This window comes from Leopardus geoffroyi, chromosome D2, assembly GCF_018350155.1.
Source record: "Leopardus geoffroyi isolate Oge1 chromosome D2, O.geoffroyi_Oge1_pat1.0, whole genome shotgun sequence".
In the NCBI taxonomy this organism is placed as follows: domain Eukaryota; kingdom Metazoa; phylum Chordata; class Mammalia; order Carnivora; family Felidae; genus Leopardus; species Leopardus geoffroyi.
In genome coordinates, this window is record NC_059334.1 from 50,855,079 (window position 1) to 50,882,005 (window position 26,927).

General features: G+C 43.3%; 1 protein-coding gene across 6 annotated transcripts in view; it reads right to left on the reverse strand.

Moving 5' to 3' along the window:
- Window positions 1–26,927, reverse strand: part of PANK1 (pantothenate kinase 1) — a 101,040-nt gene that overhangs the window by 29,364 nt on the left and 44,749 nt on the right. Inside the window, exon 1 of one of the 6 annotated variants that reach the window (XM_045438171.1) lies at window positions 23,206–23,280. The exons of 2 other annotated variants lie outside the window; for them this stretch is intronic. In XM_045438171.1, the coding sequence (XP_045294127.1) occupies window positions 23,206–23,218 (13 nt within the window). In that variant the 5' untranslated portion in view covers window positions 23,219–23,280. Of the gene's footprint in view, window positions 1–11,926; window positions 12,235–12,700; window positions 12,984–22,930; window positions 23,143–23,205; window positions 23,281–26,927 lie in introns of those variants that run through there. 3 more of the 6 variants (XM_045438170.1, XM_045438169.1, XM_045438174.1) reach the window with 3 other exon arrangements.

Genomic DNA, 26,927 nt, shown 5'->3' on the forward strand with positions numbered 1-26,927 from the left:
CATTTCGGTACATGCAGAAGTAAAAAAGAATATAAGAATAATTCAGTGACAGTGAAAAATAGGAGGCCTCCCAGCACAGGATGGACAGAACACGCTGTGTGAAACCCAGAAAATAACCTAGTTCTGTAGTAGAAATCCAGGATTCACGAAGCCACAGCTGCCCCCAGCCCTCTGCGATGAAGTGTCCCTCCGTGGTCTTTTGTGGATGCTGGCAAGTACAAGCATCCGCAAAGAGGTCTTACTTTTAAAAAACGTGACAGGGGACCTAAACATTTCATATGTTATTTAGAATCCTGCTACCTTCCTCCTGCCTCACCTCCTGCTCATTTCAAAGCTTTTGCTGGCCACTCAACAGAATGGTGGAAAAAAGTGTAGAGCTCTGAAAATCCTGTTAAATGTTGTATCAGCAGTTTTGCTTGAGGTAAGGGAATAGAGATCAGAATACTGTATTAGTTTACATGGCAAGAGAAATTGCTTTCATTTACCTATGTTCTTGTCTTTTCTGTTTATGTGTGTTGTTTACTCATTTTTGAGAGAGAGAGAGAGAGAGAGAGAGAGAGAGAGAGAGAGATGTGCTTAGAAAGTAATTGACTGGTTTACAAACCAAAAGAAAAGGGAATCAAGTCTATTAAGTCAGACTCACAGGGTTGGAAAAAGCAGCCGCTTCTCTTTCCCAAGAGATAAACAATGAAATGAGAAAAAGTCTTTGCAGGGAAGAGGTCAATTAGCACTTAGCTTTGGGGTGAAAGAGAAGGGGTATCACGCTCAATCTTAACACTCTGAAAGGGTTACAGAGTGTTGGCAGCAGTTGACGTCATGGCTCCTTAGTTCATTCTTTCAATTAGAATACCTCAGGGAAAAAGAGACCAGAGGTGTGGCTTCCCAACCAAAGGCTGACAGGCTCAAAGTATCACCAATTAAGTTAATAAAGAAAGGTTGGGAGCAAAACCACAAAGGCATACAGTGAACAGAAGCATGCCAAGGGCTGAGGGCTTGGCATATGGAAATAAACTAGAGCTAAATAGATAGGAAACTGATTTCCTTTTGAAAAGAGTCGTACTGCCAGAGAAACCAAAAGCTGAACACTTGAGTCCCCCAACCCTCTAGTCTGCTGGGAGAGCTGCTCAGCTCCTATGGAGGGCATATTCTTCCGTCTTACTTTAGCTGTGATCAAGGAGGTTATTGGGAAAAACCAAGACCTGAAGCAATGGATTGGGGAGCCCCTTCCCGAGATAACAGTCAGGACCCCAGAGGAACACCCTCTACATACTGGTCGCCAGATGGATTTCAGAATTGCTTCAGCAGTTTAGAATGATTGAGGACCAATGAATGGATGTCTCCCGTTCACCTCCTTTCTGAATAAGAGTGTATATTGAGGTTTCCAATCTTTTTTTCACCGTTACATATTCACATACAATGTGGGGGAGGGGGCACAGCAGGTAACTGGCCTCTTTGAGTTCAGAAGTCTCTAGCTCAAGAGGACCCACCTCTGGAGTTGATGTCAAAACAACTTTGTATCACCCCCTCATTTAGATCCTACCGCACATCATCCAGATGCCACGACTGGGTGAGGCTACAGGGTTGTCTGCTCTGGGGTGCGAATGGCTGTATTTCACCTGCGGTTTCGGAGAGCAAGCCAGCTATTTGGTAATCAGAAAAGTAAATTGCGATAGTCACTAGTGCTGCTGGCCAAATATTTCCAGTTCTCTCCCTTTTAGTCTCATGGGGTGAGACTGCAGCCCCCGGACATTTTATAACTGAGCTGGGCAATGTGCCTCATCTAGTCAGCGAGTTGTGCATGGACATGGGGTACATCACTTCCAGGCAAGAGCACTTACGGCCGGGGTGAGACCCTTCAGAGCTCTTTCTCTGTTACCATGTCCAGCAAGATCCAAGATAATGATGAGTCAGGGGGAGTGGGAGCCAGAATGAGTCCCGAACCACCTCCTTGATGGGCTTATAGTGTGAATGAGAAATAAACCTTTGTTGTTTTAAGGCACTGGGATTTAAGGGCTGTTATGTAGAATGATTTGCATATCCTCACTGATATACTCTACGTCAAAATCCGCCCCCGCCCCCCCCCTCCCCCCCCAACCCTCCTTCTGCAGAACCAGATCCAGGGACTGCCAGTATGGCCGATAAACATGTGGTAGCTGGGTGTTAATAAAAAGGTATGTAGGTCCTGTTGTATTTATCTCTGTCTAAAAATTTCTAAAAACACAAACCAAGATTGGCACTCTGGTAGTAATTTAAAACTGTGAAATGAATCTGTATTCCAAATACTGTAGTGAAAATATTTACAAGTTTTTTTTTTTTTTTTTCAACGTTTATTTATTTTTGGGACAGAGAGAGACAGAGCATGAATGGGGGAGGTGCAGAGAGAGAGGGAGACACAGAATCGGAAACAGGCTCCAGGCTCCGAGCCATCAGCCCGAAAATATTTACAAGTTTTATTGGTCATCAATGGCTTTGAAACAAAGCCTGTTTCTTAGAGACGTTTTTGGAGCACTAGAATAGTCTCTGAGAGACACCTATGCTTCCTGTAGTAAATGTCAAGGGTTACACAATGACCTTATACAGTGACCAAATAGCATCAAGGAGCAAAGACTCCCCCCCCCCCACCGCAAACAAAAAACAAAAAACAAAACCCCCAACAACCACAATGCAGAAAAGGTCAGAGAAACTATTTTAAAGGGCTAAGGGAGCCTGATACTAGAAAATCTACCTCCTCTTGAACAACAGCCAGACCTTTAAGGTGTTCTTGGTGAGGCAAAGTTCACTAATACTGATATTTCTTCCTGTATGTAAGAGTAACTCCTTTGGGCACAGGTTTGACTTAGCAACCAGTTGCTGTCCTGCACAGTTTAACACATTTCTTGAGGTTCCACCAAGCTGGAATTGGATGAAATAATTGTGAATAGAAGGACTGAATTTCTTTTCCCACTGTTTGTGAATAGATTTCTTGAACAAATTAATGGGTAGAAAAGATATCTGAGTATTGTGTAATCAGAAAAAAGAAAAGACTTTTAAGGCACTGATATTGATGCTACATGAATACTAATTATGTTGAAGTTGCTTAAGGACCTCTACATGTTAACAAACAAAAACTGTTAATCTAGATCCGAGTGTGTAATAGAATTGTATTTCTTAAAGTATTTGTTCTCTGGGGGCTAGCCTTCCCTTCACCATGTCTAAATGCTGATATATTCATAGAAACATTTAACTTGAAGAGGTGAAAGGGACCTTAGGTCGAGTCCAACATCCTGTTTACAGATAAGAAAATTATGGCTCAGAAAGATCAAGGAATTGTCCAAGGTCAATCACAGTAGCTTCAGAACCTGTTTTCAGTTTCATGAGCTAGCAAGCTCCCCATTTTGCAAGGCTTGTCCAAGTTAAGTGGCTTGTCACTTGAAATGACAGCACCCCCACAGATAGGATGATCGTGGGCAAGTTTCTTCCTTGAGCCGTTGACTAAGCTGTAAGGCAGAGATGGGCTCACTGATTACTGAAGTTCTGTCCACTTCTCACATCCCACCATCCTAAACACACACACAAAGCCCTCCAAAACCACACTTTTAACTGCATATAACGGAAGAGTTGAAAACCTAAGAACTATTTAAGGACCCTGCAGAAAGTGATACATGTAAAATTTAATAAAAGGGTTTCCATAACACTGCAAAGGAACCTGTAATTATTGTACATAGAGCAATCTGCTAAACATTAAATATTCTGTGCAAAGAAACTTGAGTCACGGTTTCTTGCAAATTAATGCACACCAGATTCCTTTAGTTTGAATTTTAGTCACATGGCAATCCCCAGGGTTGGCAAGGGTACAAGGACACAAGAACTTATAGAGTACCAACGGGAATGTAAACTGGTGCAATCTTTCCACGGGGGTTTTTGGAAATACCTATTAAAAAGCTCTAGATTCTTGCATTCTTTAATACATCAGTTCTGCTTTACCCTAAAGAAATAGTTATGCACGCATTCAAAAATTTATCTTAAAAAAAAAATCACTGAACTTTTACCACTAATAACTAGAAAATTAATTACTGTCCAAAATTACAGAGTCGGTAGGTAAATTAAATAAATGATTGTCCATTCACACAAAGGGAAAAAAGGCCACCATTTTGTAGGACGGCATTTAATGATGTGAGGAGAATGTTCATTATATGTCGTTCGGTGAAAGGGCAGGTGATTAACTGGGACACGTGTATGATTACTATTTTGGATAAAAATTCAACAGCTCTTTGTGCACAGAAAACAAGACTAGAAACTTCAGGCTGAAATGTTAACAGCTGTTATCTCTGGGTCATGGAGGAGGGTGGATATTTTCTTCTTCTGTTTTTTCTGAAGATGCTTTTCAATTATTTACAATGATACATTTAATCTTAATAATCAGAGTTACTTTAGAATTCTCAAAAACTGCACTATAAAAATGCAAAAGAAGAAAAATTGTTTTATTTGCCTCAATGCACCGATGGCAGATGTGGTCCCGCCCATGGGAAAGAGTGTGCCTACATTCCCCATCTCAACAGCCCCTCCCCTGCTCAGGCAGTACCCTGCCCATATCATGCCTGCTACTGAAATCCATTCGACACAGGCGATCAAAGACAAGGAAAGCCTGAGCAAAGTTGTTTAACCAGTTAGATACTGGACATCCCTCAGGTGCGAATTTAGGGTAGGAAGAGTCCTGATTTATGCACCTGATTTACTGTCAGCGCAACACCTGTAAGTTAAAGTCAGCAATTCAAAACACACTTCGGGGGCAGAGGAATGTTTGGGGGAAAGGATCGTGGTGGGAAAGGTCACACATCCACGTGTGACAAAAACCTTCCTTCCAATGGCACATGGCCTCCGATTCCTGTCAACTTTCTCCTTGGCAAGTGGGCTGGGAACAAAAAGGCTGATTTAAAGAAAAAAAAAATGCCGATCATATTCTCATCTGCGAGAGGGGCAAAGAATAGCAGGAATTCCTTCCAGCACTTTTGAGGCAGGCATAAGTATTATCACATCAGCCACCAGAACTAAGGCCCGATTTCACCAACTCCGCCATGCAGGCCCATGGTCTGTGACACACAATAGGCTCTGTGCCTAGGGACTGCGATCTTTTTGGGCACTCACAAATGAAAATATTGTAATTTCTTTTAAAATTAGAAGAAAATAGGGGAGCCTGGGTGGCGCAGTCGGTTAAGCGTCCGACTTCAGCCAGGTCACGATCTCGCGGTCCGTGGGTTCGAGCCCCGCGTCGGGCTCTGGGCTGATGGCTCAGAGCCTGGAGCCTGTTTCGGATTCTGTGTCTCCCTCTCTCTCTGCCCCTCCCCCGTTCATGCTCTGTCTCTCTCTGTCCCCCCCAAAAAAATAAATAAATAAATAAACGTTGAAAAAAAAAATTTAAAATTAGAAGAAAACATACAAACTTTCAGGTCGAAGAAAATGTGGTCACATGGCATCTCAACACATTCATCTTTCTACCAACAGAGTTGGTAATTTCAACAGAGTTGAAAATTATAACTTAAAATTTTTTTTTATTCAGGAAGGAACCCATGAAGTGTCAGGAGTCCATGAGAGTTAGTCTGTGTTTATTTACATTTTGCTCCACACCCAGTCCCAGGTCAGAACTGACAAGACATCAGACCAGAGTCTGCTTTGCATTTGCAATTTGAACTGGATTCCTATGGATTGTTTACAATTTTATTTCCTTAAAGCAACTTCATTTTAGTACTTCATGCAACCAAATTTTATTTTTATTTTTGTTTTTAAAGTAGGCTCCATGCCCAACATGGGGCTTGAAGTCACAACCCTGAGATTACAAATCACGTGCTCTACTGACTGAGCCAGCCAGGTGCCCCAGGGTGCACTAAATTTTAAAGTTAACTGTTTAAATTACATTTATTTAAAAATGACAGGCTATATTCAACCACATTTGTTCTCAAATTTGCCTCATTATAAAAACTGCCTAAGGCACTTGTTAAAAATATGAACTCCCAGGCCATGGCCTGGAGATTGGGATGCAGCAGGACTGGAGAAAATATTTTCAACGAGGGGGACCTGTAATCCTCACTGGCCAAGTTCAAAACCACTGTTCTCATTGAATCAAAATGAGTGCTGTAAGTGGCTGGACCACAGTTTAAAAGTGAGAGATCAGAGTTTGAATGGGCTACTCTTGCTTGTAACTGTGAGGGAGCTCTAAGGAGGAACCCCGGGGTGGTGCCTGGTAATGACCTGGAAGAGGTTCCCATTCTGGAAACAGAAGGACCTGAACGCATCTAACTGCTTGTTAATGGAATTATTTACGGGCAATTTATAACATGAGTGCCGCAGTATTTAATTTTAAATACAGCTTTTGGATTTCCAGGTATCATCCATCCACAACGAAAGCCCCTGGCCGTGGGTTTAGAAACGTTCCACATATAATTAAGTTTTGGCAATGTCCTCCTCTCTCCCAGCGACTCCCATTTTTAAGGTAACCATGCATTTCTCCATAAGGAAGTCAGCTCAGGCAACAGTACCGGTGTATTTAGGTCAGGCAGGCAGATGTTCTTTGATTTGCAACCCATGTGGTTGACCTTGACACAGACAACCACGTGAAATCAGAACAACAAACAGAAACACCAACGTGAAAGCTATGTTACTTTTTTTTTAGGTTAAGATTTGAGAGGCGGAAAAAAAAAAGCTCTTGCAGGGGGCCATTCTGGTGTCACCCATAAATGTATTCTTAGCTTGTCTTAGCTTGGACCTAGGCCAGCAGGAGCAGGGGCAAGATGAAGCTAGAGGTGAAGGGACCCAAAAGGTCAAACCCGTGAGGTTAAAAAGCCTTTTCCTTGGGTCTCTTCCTTAAGGCCCTGAGCAGCTCAGGGAAGTGCAGTTTCGTTCCCAAGGTCCGAGAGCTTTTCCCTGCCACTCTTACGAGAGAAAATCAGAGTAGACAAAGGGATGTCACTCTAGCGACCACCGAGCTCATTTTGTTCCTGTCACCCCCACAGTCAAGCCCTGGATTTCTGTCCCAGGTCATAAGGAGGGGAAATAATAGACAGATGAAAACTGTTTCCCATTCTGCAGTCATCTTGTGAGGCTGAGGAAGTGTGGGGGGGGGGGGGGGGAGCAGAAATACAATTACAGACAGTTAAGGTCATTGTCCCTATTTCTCACCAAGAACCTGTCTGTCCTGCCCAATCTAGAGGGAACAGAAGGTGAGTATCAACCTTCCACGTAGTCCTCGGCTTTGATTATGCCACCTTCATCATCAGAAGTACGGTCCCTGGAAGAAGATTCCGTAGTTTGGACTCTGCAGACACATGCCAAGGGACAAGCATACAGAGGCTCTTGAGGGCCACTCAAGATTGGCTCCAGTGTGATCATTTCAGCACCCAGAATAGACCCGAGCGTCCACCCAGGAATGGCTCCTTCAGCTACCTAATGTCCTGCACTGAAGCTCAAGATGGCAATCTCATTACCTGCTTAAACAAATCCCAGTTTAAACCACCAAGAGGTTTAGCTTTCTGTCTTGACAAGCCACCAGAGCGTGCTTACTTACTCCAGGGATCTACCGACGATTTAATACCAGGGAGTGGTTAATTAAGGCTTTGGGGAGAACAGCATTGCCAAGTGGCACCGCCGGGCGGAACAACAGGTTTACCAGAAATGGGCTTTGTTCATGTATTTTAGCTCGATGGCAAGAGCCTGGCAGATCTTTAAAGTCGAGCTGGGGGATGTTGGGGGGGGGACTGAGAAAAGACGTGCCAACTGCTCACATGGCGCTGCAAGCTGGAAGAAAGAGGGGGTAACAAGTCCCTCTTCAAATAATCTGAGAACAACCACATGCTTATGGACCCAGTGATTCATGAACACATGTTTATGCCCGTGAAAGTCACCGTGGCACAGAGCCGGGATATGGCAATGTACCTGCCCTCTTGGCACTTGCTTTCCAGTCTGCAAGGACCGATTGTTAATCAAGAACAACCAGGAACGAGTGAAAACTGCTAGGAGTGAAATCCACATTATTCGAGGACCAGACCTTACTTAATTAAAACAATCCTTTAGGGGGCGCCTGGCTGGCTAAGTCGGTAGAGCATGTGACTCGATCTTGGGGTTGTAACTTCGAGCCCCAGCTTGGGTGTAGAGAGATTAGTTTTAAAAAATTAAATCTTTAAAACAGTCTTTTAGTATTTATGAATGGCAGCTCTAAGCAGGGTTCCCTCTTAGGTACAATAACCATCACAAAGTAAAGCCTGACACTTCCTGGCCATTCGAGAACCTTGTAATTAAACTGGAGATGACACTCAAACCTACAAAAAGTTTAAAATCACTGGATGTTAGGGGTGCCTGGGTGGCTCAGTCGGTTAAGCGTCTGACTTCGGCTCAGGTCGTGATCTCCCAGTTCATGGGTTTGAGCCCCGCGTCGGGCTCTGTGCTGACAGCTCAGGGCCTGGAGCCTGCTTCAGATTCTGTGTCTCAGTCTCTCTCTGCCCCTCCCCGGCTCACACTCTGTCTCTCTCTCTCTCTCTCAAAAATAAATAAACATTAAAAAAATTTTTTTTAATTAAAAAAAAACAAAATCACTTGATGTTAGCGTTGGAGGGACATAAGAGATCTTTTAGGGAAATGCGTATCAAAACCACAATGAGATACCACTTCGAACCCACTAGAGTGACTATAATTTAAAAAACAGAAAATAAGAAGTGTTGGTGAGGACATGAAGAAACTGTGGCCCTCATACACCACTGGTGGGGATATAAAATAGTGCAGGGGCGCCTGGGCGGCTCAGCGGGTTAAGCGTCTGACTTCCACTCAGGTCATGATCTCCCAGTTCATGGATTCGAGCCCTGCATCGGGCTCTGTGCTGACAGCTCAGAGCCTGGAGCCTGCTTCGAATTCCGTGTCTCCCACTCTCTCTGTCCCTCCCCCACTCACGCTTTCTCTCTCTCTCTCTCTCTCTCTCTCAAAAATAAATACGCATTAAAAGATTAAAAAATAAAAAGAGCTTACTATTAAAAAAATAAAATAAAATAGTGCAGTCACTTTGGAAAACAGTCTGGCAGCTCTTCAGGAGGTTAAACGTGAGTTTGTATGTGATCTAGCAAGTCCACTCTCAGGTACATACCCAAGAGAAGTGAAAACCTGTCCCCATAAAAAGTTGTACACAAATGTTCATAGCAGTGGAAACACCCCAAATGTCCATCAACTGATGAATAACCTATGCTGTCTCCAGGCTATGAAGTATTATTTGGCAATAAAAAGGAATTAAATGCTCATATACGTTAAGACATAAATGAACCTTGAAAACACTATGCTCCATGAAAGGAGCCAATCACAAAAAAGCACAGATAGTATGATTCCAATATATGAACTGTCCACAACAGGTAAATCTGTAGAGACAGAAATATCAGTGGTTGCCCGGCTTCAGGAGTTGTGGGGGCAAAAAGGAGTGACTGCTAAATAAGGTTTTGTAAGGGGGTGACGGAGTATTCTAAAATTGATTGTGGTAACGGTTGCACTCTGCGAATACACTCAAACCCACCTAACTGTACACGTTAAGTGGGTGAATTGCATGTGCATTCTATCTTAATAAAGCAGATTTCATGCATATATAAAGCTCTGACCTAAACCCTTCATTTCATAGATAACTTTTGAAATAGAAATGCCAAATTATAATTGCTTTTGAAAAAAAGTCTTTCTACAGATTTTCCCATATTTTTAAAGAAAATAAGCACAAGAAAATTTTAGATCTTCCTGATGACTGATGGGCATATGAGGGTCAATTTTTGTGCCCACTATATAGTGATGCCCTCAGAACCACATGAACCTCTCTCTGCTTCCAAGGCTACTAGGGTTTAAGTATTCTTTTGTCTCTATTATGGCTTTCTATGTCTTGCTTTTAGGCTAATCCTGTTAATTTCCTGCTGCTATCAATGTTACTGCAGTACATCTACCCCAAACCTGCTATCTATGAATGCAGAGAAACCAGAAAATTCATGTCTGTTAACACTGCACCTTTAGTAAGAGTAAACAGACTCAGAGAGAGCACAGGAAGTACACTAAATGTAGAATGCAAAAGCGTCTCCAATTTTATTTATTTCCCAACACTGATTTTCGTTGCTCAGACGTGTTTGCTTCCTTCCAGGTTCTCAGCTGCCTTCTGGCTTATTGCTGGCAAATTTCCAGAGGTGACAGTCACTGTAATTAGTATTAAATGTTTTCTTTTACTGTAACAATTTTTATCCAAGGCACAGCTAGATGTAATATCTAACTGGAAAAAGAGGTGAAAACTTTAAAAATATAAACACGAGCATTCAAAGTATTCTGTTTATCTGGTGCCAATTAGTTTGGGGACAGAGTGCCCTTCTCTATCATTCAGGTAAGATTTTCAAACAACTTAGCCCTGGAATTTTTTATTGCATCTTAACTATGGAACTCACAGAAGGAAGAGATAAAAGCAACACCTTACTTAACATTGGCTCATTTTAGAAAAAATATTACACATTTAATGCAAAGTCCATCTATGAGACCAACACTGTTTTGATGTGTAAAGGCTGGACAGTTGTCTCTTAGGGATGACAGCCGCAGTCTCATAAACTTCAGCACCCAATTTATTTTTGTACTTTGTCTGGATTGCACAATATGGAGACAAGTTTGACTCACAGGGAGTAGGTGCAAATCCTAACTGTTTTCTGAACAGCTTTCCTTGCAATCCGGGGATTTCTGGAATCAAAACTGATTCAGTAGCTTGGACAGATTTACTGAAAATGTTTCACCAAAAAGCTGAACGCTAAAAATAACTAACGGCTCCTCAGTTTGCTTGTAATAAATATAAAAATCAAACAAAAGCCTCTAAACCTTATAATAAGTGCTAAAACTCTAAACTTGATGGGGTTATTCATTTACTTGTTATTATATAACTGACCTATGCCAGAGTGAGAGCATTTGCAAAGCAAATATGCCTAACTAAGCCTTGCCTAGAATGTAAGTGAGTGTGGTACACGTGTACTGAAGTGGTATATTAGCTTGTGCAATTTTATGTGGATATACGTGCCCAGGCCAAACTTTTTAAAAGACTTCAGAGCTATAAACTTGCCAATCACTGCTCTGCTTATAAGAATTCAGAACAAATGGGGCACCTGGGTGGCTCAGTTGGTTGAGCATCCGGTCATGATCTAGCCCTCTGTGAGTTCCGGCCCCGCATCTGGCTCTGTGCTGACAGCTCGGAGCCTGGAGCCCGCTTCGGATTCTGTGTCTCCCTCTCTCTCTGCCCCTCCCCCACTCATGCTCTGTCTCCCTCTATCTCTCAAAAATCAATAAGCGTTAAAAAATTGAAAAAAAAAAAAAAAGAATCCAGAAGAAGCTTCTTCTAATGTCTACAAAAAATGGGTTAATCCAGCAGCAGCACTGTACCGACTAACATTAAGGGCTTACCATGTGCCAGGGTGTGTGCTAGAAGCTTTACATGCAATGTTTAATTTAATTCTCAGAACCCAACGAGGTAGGCATTCTTATTTATGCCCACTTTACAGATGACAGAACTGAGGCCGAGAAGTTAAGGCACTCACCCAAACATTAGTTACGGGGTTTTCAACATGCGTTTCAGTTACGGCTTTTCAATAGAGAAAAATATTTTTAAAGAATTTTGAATTAAATACGTGGACCCTTTTAAAAAAGTTTCATCTGTATGCAGCTGGTGCCTAACAAGTATCCGTTGCCTAAAAAACAAAAGAGCGACCATTCGCACGCCGTGACTTCTACAGCCCAGTATAAAACCAGATATTAGTCATATCCCTAAATTATTAGAAAATATCACGACACTCAGTATTCTGTCCAAGAAGGCAAGGAAGTATAAAATGCATCTGAAGCACATTTTGCATAAAACTGAAAGACTCATAAAACTGCCAAGAGTAAGACAATCCTGGCAGTTATACAGATAAGAACTCACTGATGTTGAAGTGGTTTGATCCTCAAAAACGCTTGACAGACAAGAGTGATATTAGAGAGATTCAGGATCTTTTTCTTTGTTCTTGTGGTTCATTTGAAATGAAGGAACGGCAAATCTCACAAATTTCAGCAATACCCCTCCTGGTAACCTCCTGTAAACTCCACATTCAACCTTGAATCCAGCACCCCCAGATTTCCAGTCTGAGCCCAGTCCTCCTTCCCAGGTGTCTTCAGAATGAGTGCTAGCTTGCCTGTTCCCACCCTAGTGACTGCAGAGGCGGAATTCTTTTAATCCTGTTCCCAGTCTCTCCCTCTCAAGACAGAAACTACATGGGAGATACAAATCACTTCTAGTCCAGTGATTCTGGGATGATTCCAAAGCGCCTTTTTTGGCACATGGTTATTTCATTACGAGAATGAAGTTTCAAATCTCAGACCATGAAGATATGGTTAAAAATTAATCATAAACAGGCAGTAGCAGGTACTGGCAAAACAAACAAACAAACAAACAAAAACATACCAAAAAAAAAACCCCCAAACTAAATCCTCCCAGGAAACACAATATCAGATTTTCATCTATCTGTCAACAAACAGGATGCAACAATTTTAACCGTAGTTAGATAACTGAATTTATTCCTCTAACTGTGCATCATAAAATACTATATAGCTTCAACTGAAAATAATACATTGTTAACTTTTTCCAGCAATTAACAGATTATGGTTATGCTTTTAAAAAGAGTTTTTATCTTTTAGAAACACATATAAAAACACTTACCATTAAACTGAGATATCTGAGACTTGCTGCAAATCATCCAGTTTGAAAGGGGAGGTTTGGATGTAACAGAAAAAATAAGATTGGACATGAGTGGAAAGATAGGCTGAGTGATGAGTGATGGGCAGTTATTTGATGTACACTCTGGCTTTATATAACATTTGAAGTTTTCCCAAGTAAAAAGATTTCTTTACAATCCCAACACTCTCCAAATACTCATGCAAGACAGTGAGAGGACAGTGGGGCATCACGAGTCGCCTTTGGAGTAAAACTCTAATGGGAATGAACTGGGGAAGTCCCTTTTTTTGCCCCACAGATCCTGCCTCTGGAAACAAACAAACAACCTCCCTTCCCTTTTGGCTGGGACAAATTTCAGCCTGCCCGCCCTAACCAAAAACATGAAATGGAGATCCTCTGGCAACTCCGCCCTGCCATGTCACCAACAGTAAATTAATTATAAATCACCCTAGAAAGGTGCAAGGTTCACTGGGGCTAGATTTACACCCATCTAAAGGAAAAATATTGGTGTTGCCCAGTCCACATGTAACGAACATGTAGCTCAAAACAACTCAAGTCATTCAAAATAAAAACAGGAGTGAATCATAAAATGAGTGTAAAGAAGAAGCCTAAAGTTATGGTTCTCCTGTAGTTAGTACTCTGGTGCATGCATGTATATATACATAAAGTCATGTATATTATTTTCTTCTTTCTTTCTTTCTTTCTTCTCTCCTGCTGCGTTGTTGGTACACTAACACCTGCTTGTTCTACCTACTGGGTGATCTGGCACTGAACCCAACAGTATTTGGGGTAGGAATTTAGGAGGGAGAGAACGAGAGGCAGACAACAATGTGATTCTAAATTCTACCCTTAAAACATAGCGGGCCCTCAAATATGTGTGGAATACTTTCTTTCCTGAGAATGAAGTTCTTTTGTCTGACTCCTCACCTTCTGGCATTATCCTACTTAGCAAAGGACATGTCAGTCTTTTTCTCCCATTCTCTGAATCAAAGGCTTTAATTATTCAGCTCGTATTACTGATGCTGTCTGGGACTTTCCTCTGCGTGACCCATGACCTGTATTCTAGTCAGTGATGTACTGGTAAATGTTTAGCAACTGGCTGCCTAAGAAGAAAACCTTGGTTTTTAGCGTTTGCCAATTTCCACAGGGCAAATACACTCACTGTAGCCAATTTCAAGCTGCCAACACCAGGACATAGGATGCAGAGTTAGGAAGAAATGTGTACAACCAGCAACCCTGAGCACGTAGGAGTTGGCCCCGTCAAATTAAGGGAACTTGTGGTTTTCCTAGGATGATCCCAGTTTATGCCTGTGGTCCTGGCATAATTATTCACGATACCCCTTACCACTCTTTAAAAGTGTTGACGATATATCATGCAGTCACTCCAAAGAATAAATCACATTTGGGCCACTTCCTCACAGTAAAAATCTTCCATAAAAGGTAGGATGTGGTATCTCCTTGACCAAACTGATATTACCTTCCTTCTCCCAAATACGTAGCATGTTTTTAGATGTTTTTCATCAAACACTGGTAGTTGGGAAAGTATGGATGGCAAACAGACAGCCTCAACTTGTTCAAGTCCTCTGACTTATATGCACAGAGTTTAGTGACTTGGAAATGCCATAGATTTGAGTAAAATCAAGCCAGGCAACTGGCTTCAGGCTACACTCCAGCTTGGAATCACATGAAGCCGAGTATCCCATGCAGAGTCTAGCACAGTGCGTGGCCCACAGGAATAAAAACTGGTTAGCTCTAGGGCGCCTGGGTGGCTCAGTCAGTTAAGCATCTGACTCTTGATTTCGGCCCAGGTCACCATCTCATGGTTTGTGAGATTGAGCCCTGAGTCGAGTTCTACTCTGAGAGCATGGAGACTGCTTGGGATCCTCTCTCACTCCCAATCTCTCTCTCTCTCTCTCTCTGCCCCTCCCTTGCCCTCCCTCTCTCTCAAAATGAAAAAAAAAATAAACATTTTTAAAAGATTAAAAAAAAATGATTAGCCCCTGTGGGATATACAGGCTTATTAAATCTTGGCGTTCAAGGTCACCCAGGTCAGTACTTACCTGATCCCTTTTATGACAACCCCAAGAGGCCATTCTCCCATCTAAGCTTTAATACTTTGGCAACTCAACACAACCAGTACTGGCTCACAAGGATGATGAAGTCTGGCAGGTGAGTGTGTGGGTCTTTGTTTTTCAGAGGGCAGGACGCCATGGAAAAGTCAAGTTAAATAGCTGTCTTTAAATGTCTAAGGAGCTGTCATGCAGAAGAGAGATTATATACACTGTAGGGTCAAGGCAGAAGTTATAGGAGTAAGCGTAAGTAAGGAAGGGCATCTAACACCACCACCCATGACAGCTGACATTTATTGGGTGCTTATGTTTTGCTGCAAGCCTCATTACACTGTGGACCCATATCAAGCTTGAAGTCACACAAATCCACCCCTGCCTCATTCCCTCCTGGACTGCCTACCTCAGGCTGTAAAGGAATTGTTTGTCCAGAAGGCCCAGAGGATTCCTAGCAACTGGCACTGCCCAGGCTGGCCACAGCTCACAGAGATTCACGTAGGTTCAGTCTGTCCAGAGGCGCTAGCTAAAGACCCAGTGGCCCAGATTCAGCATTGAGTCAGGGCCAGGCATTCCAGAAGGTTCACGTGCTGGTCTCGAAGGCAACAAGTGCCCAGAAATATCCATCTCCTCATCTGCCAGAACAAGGTTTGCTAGGCTATGGGTAAAAAGAAGGCCTGAGAAGTAGCATCCCTTCTGAATTCTGCAGCCTTGTTTGATTCCTGCAGCTTTCATAAAGGAAAGGTGCTCACTTTCCTAATCCTTTTCTCTTGTGTGCATTATCTGCTTCACTCAGGGGCTGACATAGCAAACCATAAAGATCAAAGGAAGAAACTTCCTTTTTTAGAAATAACTTTGTCCTAGGGTGCCTGGGTGGCTCAGTCCATTAAGTGTCTCAGGTCACGATCTCACGGTTCGTGAATTCAAGCCCCTCATCGGGCTCTGTGCCGATAGCTCAGAGCCTGGAGCCTGCTTCGGGTTCTGTGTCTCCCTCTCTCTCTCTGCCCCTCCCTTACTCGCACTCTGTATCTCTCTCTCTCTCAAAAGTAAATAAACATTAAAAAAAAAAACAAAAAAACCCCAACTTTGTCCCGACACTAGATTAACAGTAAAATAAATGACAGTCTTCTTAGTCACCAAGTTGCCAAAATCACCCTCAGACAGGTCATGCTGTACATCTCAGGAGTTGCAGTGGGGCAACTTATGAAAGTGACAATGAGGTCAAGAATTGCGACACAGGCCATGTGTCCTGCCTCTAGAAACGTCAGAATTAGGGCACTTCCATTCAGGATGTGATGTTGGGTCAGGTTGGAAGATACCTTGAATGAAGCCCAGTCTCAGTTGGGGCAAGATGAGTTCATGGAAATCCTGAGATTTCACAAAGTTTTGAAAGCCTCTGTGACTAAGTAACAGCAGTAATATTAATATTAAATGTCCTGCTTGTGTTAGCAAGTAAAATATCTTTTACTGTGCACTTAGCAGGGTCCAGTCACTCTGTTTTACAACTTATCTCCATTTTCTGCCTTTGGTCCTCACAACCGATAAGATGGACGCCATTATCTCTATCGGAGAAGTTAAGGATCTCGCCTGAAGGGGACACTGTTAGTAATGGCACAGTGAGGCTCTGAATTCAGGTCTGGTGGCTTCAAAGCTCTTTCCACTACAGAACACTACCCAAGTCTAGCCCAGCAGAGTCAAAATCTGAACTCAGACAGTTTTGCCCCAAGCCTTTGTGCTATCCTTCAGTTTCTTCACCTGCCGAGGGAAGATCATATGATTTGTCTCACCATGGTCTCAGTATCTTATAAACAACAGAAATTAATTTCTCACAATTCTGGAATCCAAGATCAAGGTATTCAGCGCCTGGCAAGAGCCTACCTCCTAGATGGCTCTCTTTTTGCTGTCCCCTCACATGGCAGAAGTGGGGATGGGGGTTCTAGCTCCCTGGGGGTCTTTTATAAGGACACTAATCCCAATCATAAGGGCTCTACCCTCATGACCTAATCACCTCCCAAGGGCCCCACCTCCTAATAACACCACCTTGGGGGTTAGAATGTCAATATATGAGTTTTGGGGGGACACAAGTGTTCAATCTATAGCAGTACCCAACTCACAGGGTACTGTGAGCGTTTGCTGAGATAATCCATAGAAAGTGTTTAGCTTAGTGTCTGCACATAGTAAGTGCCCTTTAATGTTGGCCGCTGTTACTTCCACAGCCACATGGATGAGCTTTTTGCCAAAGGTGTACAGATTGCATACACTTATCTCTTCTTAAAGTTTTACAGAACACACTTCCTTTTCCCAACATAAATAATAAGTTTATCAGGGCAGAAAAGAGAGCCAGCTAGCTGGCAATGGACTTAGACTTGGGTCTGAATTTTGGCCCGGTCATTCACAGACTACAGGCTTTGGGGCAGGATACCTCACTTCTCTGAGCCTCTCTCTCTCCATCTGTAAAATGGACAGTGGGGTTGGTAATGTGCATGCTTTCATAAAAACACGTACAGAACAATATGTACACAGCTGTTGCTCAATAACAGCTACTCTACTGGAAGTGACTACTGTTAAGTACTCACTATGGTCATAAGTTTTTCCGTCCTCTTTCCAAACTGTAGAGAAACCTGCTGGAGGTCCAGATCATTATTTTGATGTAACTGCCTCTAAAAATAACATTACCTCACCCCTTCGAATCATCTGTTATTTTCAAATGTATTCCCAAGGAGAATACGAACACACACACACACCCACCCATACACACACATATGATTAGCCAAGTCGAAGCATCTAAGAGATGTCATGAATTAAGTAATGAGATACCACGCTCGATAGCTCCATCACCTACAGAAAAGGTCTTCTTAGAAATTCTGTGCGCCACATTGGGTACACTGAACAGTTTCTGTATCTGATTCAGAATACTGCCATCCTAAGGTGAATACTGGCTTATTTATTAAAGCTAAAGCACATGTAATTAAATATCATAAAAGTCAAACCTTGATTTATTTTTACTTTCAAGGCATTGGTTTGTATTAAAGCCACTCACACACACCTACACACAAGTCAAGCTATCACAAAAACAAAACCCCAAAACCTGTCAATTAAAACCAGTACTCCTTTGTTTCTCTACTAATTCTATTTCCAAAACCATGATGGGTTTTGTTTTATTCACTTGTTAAATGCCCCACATGCTAAACATTAACAGCACCCTTTCCATCTTTGGTTACTGTGCCAAGCAAAATATCCTTCGTATTAAGGTTGAAATTCACTTACTGGTCTTTTGAGGAAAAGTGTTCACATGCCTAACACATTCTGATACCTGACTTAACCACTTAGATGCAGGCCACTTGGGTCTTAAAGTCTTAATCTTCGGTTTAAATGTGCATTGCACAACTCATAACTTCAGGGACAAACTTGGGAATCTGACCACGTCCCACATGGTAGGAATACTACAGTGTGCCCTTGCTTTCCATTTCGGTCTTGTGTTCTTGAATTTGCAATGCTTCCCATCCATGTAGAAGTACTGAGTACAGTTTTTTTACAAAAAAAAAAAAAAAAAAAAAAAAAGCATATATATCTACCTTCTGTGCAGATACAACCAGAAAATTCTATGATCTTTTTTATCCTGGTTTTTCTCATAGGAAGTGGAAAGCCCAAACGCCAAAGCTAAATACCCCGATGTTTGGAAAATTGAGGCCTCATACTTTCACCATGCTGGCTAGCTGAAACGGGTGACAGATTTAGGTTTCTTTGGTTTGTACCTATGAGTATGTTATGGGTGCAATGGATGTTCACCCATTTTCTGCTCGTAGCATCCTATCTAAATGATTTGAGAAGCCAGAATGCCCACCCCACAGGAGACTGCCCTCCCTGATCCAGTCTTTATTCCTGCCTGTTGCCAAGCAACAGAGGAGGGAAGGGAGAGGGCAGCACTGATCCTCCAGTCTTCTGAGGATGCCCAAATACTTGCCTTTCTGCAGCATAGTGTTTGGTGACTCCAACAATCTCCTTTGCATTTCTCTCCTCACTCCACCAGGGTGGTTCATCTAACAGTGTCCTTGTGGTCTAAAATATCCAGCATTTCAAGGAAACATCTAAATACTACTTTGTGCTGTTTTGGTTCCTCTTCCAAAAAGTATGTGTCGACCCATCTCATCAACAATAACTTAAAGAGTTACGGACAAGGGCACGCGGGTGGCTCAGTTGGTTCAGTGTTTGGCTCTTGATTTTGGCTCAGGTGATGATCTCACTGTTGGTGAGTTTGAGCCCCTTTGAGTCCCCAGTCGGGCTCTGCACTGACAGGGCGGAGCCTGATTGGGATTCCCTCTCCCTCTCTTTCTCTCTCTGCCCCTCCCAGATCCTTCTCTCTCTCTCAAAATAAATAAACTTAAGAAAAATCTTTATTAAAAAAAAGAAAAAAGAGTTACACATGAAGTTGTTGCTACAGCAATGCTTATGATGTAGAGACCCCTCGCTGCAGCCTAAAGCTTCCAGAGAAAGGTTAAATGAATTCTTGGGGATATAATACAACCATTTAAAAAATGATGTTTTGAAAAAAAAACAAAAACAAAATAAAACAAAAAAAAATGATGTTTTGGGGCACCTGGGTGGCTCAGTCTGTTGAGCAACCGACTTCGGCTCAGGTTGTGATCTCACAACCTCACGGTTGTGAGTTCGAGTCCCGTGTCGGGCTCTGTGCTGTCAGCTAGGAGCCTGGAGCCTGCTTTGGATTCTGTGTCTCCTTCTCTCTCTGCCCCTCCCCCACTTGTGCTCTGTCTCTCTTTGTCTCTCAAAAATAAATAAACGTAAAAAAAATTTTTTTTAAATGATGTTTTGGGGTGCCTGGGTGGCTCAGTCAGTTGAGTGTCTAACTCTCGATTTCGGCTCAGGTCATGATCCCAGGGTCGTGGGATCGAGGCGCCTGCATGGGGCTTCATACTGAGCATAGAGCCTGCCTGAGATTCCCTCTCTCTCTAAAATTAAAAAAAAAAAAAAGTTTTCATGCCATAAGAAAATGCTTATGCTAAAACTTTTAAAAACAAAAGCTAGCAAAATCTCATCTTAGTATGATCTCAAATTACCTGTAAAATATGGCACATTGTAAACAGTTGTTTTCTCTAAGTGATGGGACTGTAAGTACTTTTTCCTGCTTTTTCTCTACAGTTTTCTATTATCCACTATTTGTATTGGGGAAGGGTAAAAAAATAATTGAAGGACTAAGAGTGTTATAGCTAATCAAATAAAACATTTTGGTCTTTCTTATTCTAAGCCTGTTTTTTGTTTTGTTTTGTTTGTTTTTAAGGAAGTCAATCTCTGGCAGCTCAATTGTCCTGTCCTTTGGATTAACAGTGGACAGTATTCTGTATGGGGGTGATGAGAGCTGGCATTTACTGAATAAATGCTATATGCCAAGCAGGGATCTAGGTTCTTACTATATACATTATCTAATTTAATTCTCATATCAACCCAATGAGTAGTATGATTATCTCCATCCTGGAACTGACACATAGGTGAATAATTGGCCCTAGGCCATCCAACGGCTATCCAAACTCAAGCCCTCCAGGGTTTGAATGGCTACACCATTTACAACACATTAGACCCTCACAGCATTTTATTAGGACTATCATTAGTTTCAAAGTATTTGGGAAGTGAGCTGACTCAGTAAGGTGCTACTTATGCATGCTTCAAAGAATCAAATCATCAAGGAGCAGATCAAAGGAATCTCCCAGTTGATACTCTATGGAAATTCCAGTGAAGAGATTTTGCCAAAGTCTATCTTATGGATGGAAATGACTATCTCAATGAGGTGGTGATAATGCCACTTGTACCTTTTCTCCTGTGACATCAAATGTTCATGGACCTGAGGTGCAAGGCATAAGAGAAAAAACTATATCATCTGCAATCAGACTTCTAACCTAATTGAGGAAACAAGACAACACACAGGGAACAATTGGCACGAAGAAGAAGAAGAAGAAGAAGAAGAAGAAGAAGAAGAAGAAGAGAAGGAGGAAGAGGAGGAGAAGAAGAAGAAGAAGAAGAAGAAGAAGGAGGAGGAGGAGGAGGAGGAGGAGGAGGAGGAGGAGGAGGAAGAAATCCAATTAAATGCTAAGTCGTGTGGCAAAGTGGATAACTAGCATAGAAGTCACAGCTCTGAAGTATCAGAATTTGGAAGACACAAGGAACAACACTTTAAGACCACCTAGCCAACTCCAATGTCTCAACATGAGAGCTAGTAACTTGGTTGAGGCTACACAGCTAAATAGCAGTGGTAGGTGAAGTAACCAAGGAAGACTGATGAAGCAGTCTTACAAAAGCTTTCCAAGGACAAGTGGTGAGGTGACGGTACTTTTGATAAAAAGTGGACAACACTCCCTTCTCCTGGTTTAGCAAAATTAACCTACCACTGGTCTGATGTTTAGCTTACAAGCTTGTAAAGAGTTCCTGCGTTGAGATTTAAAATTTTAAAACAATCAGAAACTACTGAATTGTTTGTTTCATTGCATTCATCATTTTCAAACGTTAAGTATTTCTATGTGTATTGCACTCTATCCACGATATTACCAAATAGAAACACACCCACTCACATAAGCATTCCAAGTGCCTATCTGAGAGCACTGAGATCTGGCTGTCTTCAACACACCTCTGGTTTAGACGGAAGCAGGTTGTTTGACGTTGTAAACTGATAAATAGGAATTATTTGTTCAGCTTCAATGCTTCCACCACCAACGATACCCCTGCATTTTATTTAAAGCACCCAAATACTCTTTGTAATAGTTGCTCACATAAAATCTATCAATCGTTAGAAAATGGGGATATACTTAACTCTTAGTATATCTAACTAAGATATAGATTAGATTAGATTAGATTAGAGAATCTAAATATGAATTGACCGAGCACTAGCTTTTTTTTATAAAAAAAATACCTAAACATTAATAGACAAGGCTTAAAGATGTTGCCCTAGTTTTCACTGAGAACTTTTGGTAGTGAACACAGCAGATGCCACTCAGAACATGTAAAATTTATTTCAGAAATGCTTGTTCAAATTTGAGAAATGAAAACATGGTAGGATAATGAAAAGTAAATTTTGATGAATCCCTTTTAAAAGTTTAAAAGTTAAGTATCATGGTCACTGAACTTAAAATAGCTAAGGTTTTAATTTTTGTAAAAAATACAAACCACTTTAATTTGTGACACCAAATACACAGGCATAAAGTTATATTTTCTTGTATTCTAAAATAATAATTGTTGGGGCGCCTGGGTGGTTCAGTCAGTTAAGCATCTGACTTCAGCTCAGGTCCATGGGTTCGAGCCCCTTGTGGAGCTCTGTGTTCACAGTTCAAACCTGGAGCCTGCTTGGGATTCTGTGTGTGTGTGTGTCTCTCTCTTTCTGTTCTTCCCCCGCCCGTGCTCTGTCTCTCTCTGTCTCTCAAAAATAAATAAGCGTTTAAAAAATAATTAAAAACTTAAAAAAAAATCCTTGTGGGTTTGCAAGCTCAAGTTAAGCCTCAAAATTATTTTTTCTCTGCCTCCAATCTATTATTAAGACAGAGTACTTTTAATTCCTCAAAAATTATTTCTAAAGGTGTTATATACCCTCACAGACCATTTAGGCTAGCTATACTACACAAAAACTCAAAACAGTTCTCTTTTGATATACTTTAGCTATTTACATTGCAAACTGTCCTACGATTTGTAAACATAGATCAGAGAAATAACTAAAATTTGGTTTCAAAAGAAGTAAAACAGGTTAATAAATCATAAGTAATCAATATCAAGTCCATAAAGAAGGTAATTTTCTAACAAGTCTGAAAAACAAAAATAAGTACAAATTCAAGTGCTAAATAGATGCCTTCCTTACAACAATCACCAAATCTGCTGTGTGGCTTCAAAGTTAACTTTCAGCCTAAACATTTCACATCTACAAAATACAAGCATCAGAGTCATCCCGTCCCACATCAGTACTTTCCAAAGTCTCAGAGATTTTAACTGAGCGCAGAAAACCTAAGAGTCTAAAGAGAGAAACAAAAAAGTTTGCCAAATATCAAGCTTTTACAGATAAATCCAAAACCTATACTAGCAATTTCTCCGTATCAGACAGAATAACCCATACGCAAATGGTGTTTGAATGCAATCACTAATTAGTATGCATTCTACTTACTTTGCTTTTTGTCATTTATAAGCTTCATTAAAGACACCCAGAAAGAGGTAACCAGTAGAAGGAGGTTCGGCTCAGATAGGAAAAAACAGTTGTAAACTCGATCTACGAATTTACATCCCACAACGTCATGCAGGGAAGGTACTCTTTATAAAGTAACATCATATATACACGCTTTAGATTGTGAAATAACGCCTTTCAGCTTTTTACGCCGCAAGCTACCATTAGAAACCCTCAACTCTACCTCCCCAGTTCCCAGAAAAAAAAAAAAAATCCACCTCTGATTCTCATTGGTCCACATAGTTCCGGCCCACATGGTATCAGTGGGTGTGCCCCCGCCAACGGGTCCTCTCATTGGCTGCGAGGAAAGAGCATTTAATAGGATGTGATTTGGGGGGTTGTCAAACTCCACGCCTCCAGGCCTTGCGTTTGCCAATAGACCCGAGGTACTGGCGGCTACTCTGCGATTCAAAGGACAAGGTGGCTGCCTGAGCGCCAACCCAGAAAGACGAACTCTGACAAGGAAAAGGGGCGAGGAGAAGGGAGAGGGCCCTCCCGCTCTACGCCTACTCCCGGAACCCGTGAAATGTTCGCACACGTGCATTTTCCCACCGACAAATTAGGAAGGCGGGCAGTACGCTGGCCTTGCCTAGAGCCAAGACCGAAGGAGCAGCGCAGGATCCGCATTGAATCGGCCCATTCTACAGACGGAAGCAAGCAAGCGTGAGGCTCAGGCAGCGATCTTTAGTGCTTGGCGCCCCTGGGGAAAGAATCAGTCCCCGGAGTCCCCTCCGTACACTCCCCCGACAGCGGGCGCTGGGGCGCACCAGTCGCGCTGCGGTGCCTGCCCGCGGCTCCCGGGGTGGTAGGCGCGCGGGATGCGCCTGCCTTGCGCCAGCGTTCCGCTCGCGATGGGACTTACGCGGCCTGTTCTTCCTCCCGGAGTCCATCCTCCTCCGCAGCCGGCATTTCTTGGCGGGGGAGTCGTGCTGAGGGGGCGGTGGCTGCGGCTGAAGCTCGGGCAAGAGCTGGAGGCGCGGGGGTGCCGCGTCGCCACCGCCCGCGGGGCCCCGGCTGCAGAGGAGCAGCGGCTGGACTGGCGGCGGGTGGAAGCCGTTGTGCAGCAGCCCGTTTACGGCGGCAGCTCCGGTGTCGGCGGGGGGCCCCGGAGCGTGCGTGGCCGAGTGCTCGGGCCGCCCGCCCCGGTCGCCCATGCCGGAGGCTGGTGCGGCGGCGCGCGGGCCCCGGCTCAGGCAGCCTCGCTGGAGGTCATTCTCGGGCGTCTTTATTTCCCCGGATCCTCCCTGCGGTTTCCGATTCAGCAGCCGCAGAGCCGGCGCCGGGGGATGGCGAGCCCGGCGCTCCTCCCCTTCTCCCACCGGCTCCCCCCTCTCCTCCGAGCTCTGCCCCCTGCGCGCCCGCCCCGCCGCGCCAGCCTGGAGCATGCCAGCTCCGGGCGCGGAATCGGGGATCCCCGCGGACCCCCAGCCGGGGCCCCCACGGCTCGCCTCCCCCTGTTTCCCCGGCCGCGCGACTTCAAACGCGGTTTCCTTGCCTTCCAGACCTGTCCCCACTACTGAGCATGCCCAGTGCTGCCCGCCACCGCCACAGACGAGTTTCAACTAGGGGACTGAAGTTCTCTGGGTTTCCAAAAAGATGGGCGGGTTGAGCTTTGTATCTCGGAGAGGCGGAGGGGGCACTGAGCGAGGCTGGCGCAAGAGGAGCAGGTAGCTTCGGGAGGAATACGGAGGCACACAAATATTTGTTGAGGTTTCAAGTTTGCTAATCCTGTCCTCAGAGAGCTAGACACCTTTGCAAGGTCATTCACGCTGTCCCCTCCAACACCCCTCCTCTCGTTGCTTTGTGAGTGTGTGTGTGTTTGGTTAAGTGACCAAACTACTCACAGGCCTGAGTGGAGGGAGGAGAGGGAATATTTATAGAAAGGTAGGCCGATTTGGGGAGGGAGGGGAGTGAAATTTCTTTACTGGCACACATACAGACACCATGTGGTTTCCCGGAGTTGTCTTCTGCAGGGAGGAAACCTAGGAATACAGTGTAAGGACAGTGAAGGACACAGCTGCATGCAGGATTAACAGGTGCTGGAAGAGACCAAGAAAGCAGAAGCAGTCCCAAGCTATAAAAAGCACTTTCCTCACCCAGAAAGGACTTCAAGAGACAAAGTGATCCTATTTATATAATAAGGAGTTGCCTGTGTTTTAAGAAGGGAAGGCAGTATGGCCCGGTGGTCAACACCATAACCTTTGGAGTCTGAGCTGGGTTCAGATTCCAACTCGGCCACTGAGCAAACCCAGAGAGAGTCATTGCTCAAGTGAGCACACCTGGCAATAGGAAACAGGACTGGACATGCTCCGTAGGCAGGGCAAATTTGGGTGCTGAGGACTTTACCAAAGTTATGTAATCCCTTGAGGCTTCAGCTTTTGAATCTAACAAGGAGCTGTTGTGAGAAATCTATCTAAAGTAACTGGTACAATCCTGGCACACAGGAAATGCTTCAAACAGGTGGTAATCTTTATTACATTATTAGCAGTTCACCCATGTCGAGTGAGAGGAACAAACCATGTTCACAGCCATATTTACTGTGTGATTTATTATATGTGATGTTCTCCATCATTTGTATTTACCTAACCTACAGAAGACTCAGAGGCCAGCAAGTGCTGCCTGGGCCACTGGGTTGCCAAGCCCCTGGGCCTCAGTGCGTTCAGCAGCAGCCAGGGCCTGTGCCTTGAATTGGCAATTTCTTCCAGGAGCGCCCTACCCAGAACCACAGCTTGGGAACCATAGGGGCCCTTGAGAACTCTGGTCTGCCCACTCATTTTTCCAGATAAGGAAACAGCCACAGAGAGATGGCTGAGGTTGTTAAGAGCAAAACCAGGGCGAAATCCTAAATCTTCTATCCCTGACTTTATCATACTATTTGAGACACAGAGGAAAAAAACAAAACAAAACTTGGGGGCTGTGGCCCCTACCTCTCCTGCCTCATCTCCAGCTCCCTGGGCTCCTGCTATGGGGCAGCCTGCCAGTTCCTCAAACAATTTATTTTCCCTTTGCATATGTTATTTCCATTGGCTGAAATTCTCTTCCCCCAGACCTCTTTGTCCACTAGATTTGGACTCAATCCTCAGATCTCTGCTTCAACATCTTATATTTGGAGAAACTTTCCCTGACCCTTGGGACTAGATCAGGTTTTCCTACTCCCTACACCGTATCTTCCTTACTTTATCAGTTTATAACTCTACCGATGCATCTGTTCCCTTATTGGTCAGTGGGGATATTAATAGGACATCAACTAAGTCGTTACAATGATGAAATTAACTAATATATGTGAAGCACCCAGCACATCATAACTGCTCTGAAAAATCTAGATATTGTAGCCAGGGCACAGGGGTGCAGGAGCACCTGGCTGTGAGGGTCCCAAACCGACCAGGTTCAGCTACTTGCCACTGACAAAATCCAAAAGGCAAAGAGACGAGTAGTGGGGAAACAAGAAAGGAATTGATTTCGGTGAGGCCAATACCAGAAAGCAGACTAACATGTCAAAGACTGTCTCAAAAGTGCTGACAATACTTCCAGGTTTATATAAGGAAAACAGGGGGCAAAGTTCAGTGGGTACATGCAGCTGGGCAGTCAAGGTGAGGTTGATCATTGTCTTGGGGTAAATCGAGCAGGGTGTTGCTGGCTTAGGGTGGTCCTTATTGCTTGAGTGGGTAGTTTTGGTTCTCATTAGGGGATGCTTTGCCCACAGGGTATTTTGCCTGAGGTTAAGAGATAAGCTGGAAAGAAGAAATTAATCGATAAATAAGTTTGAGGTCAAAATAGTAATATTGAAAGAGGTAGTTGAAGTCCTCTTTCAATATTAGTATTTGACTGTCTCACCCCCTCCCCCGGCACCCCGCCCCCCAAACACACACTGTGATCTCCATTAAGGCAGATGACTCTGTTCATAGTTGTATCCCTAGGAAACTTTTGGTAATTACCTGTG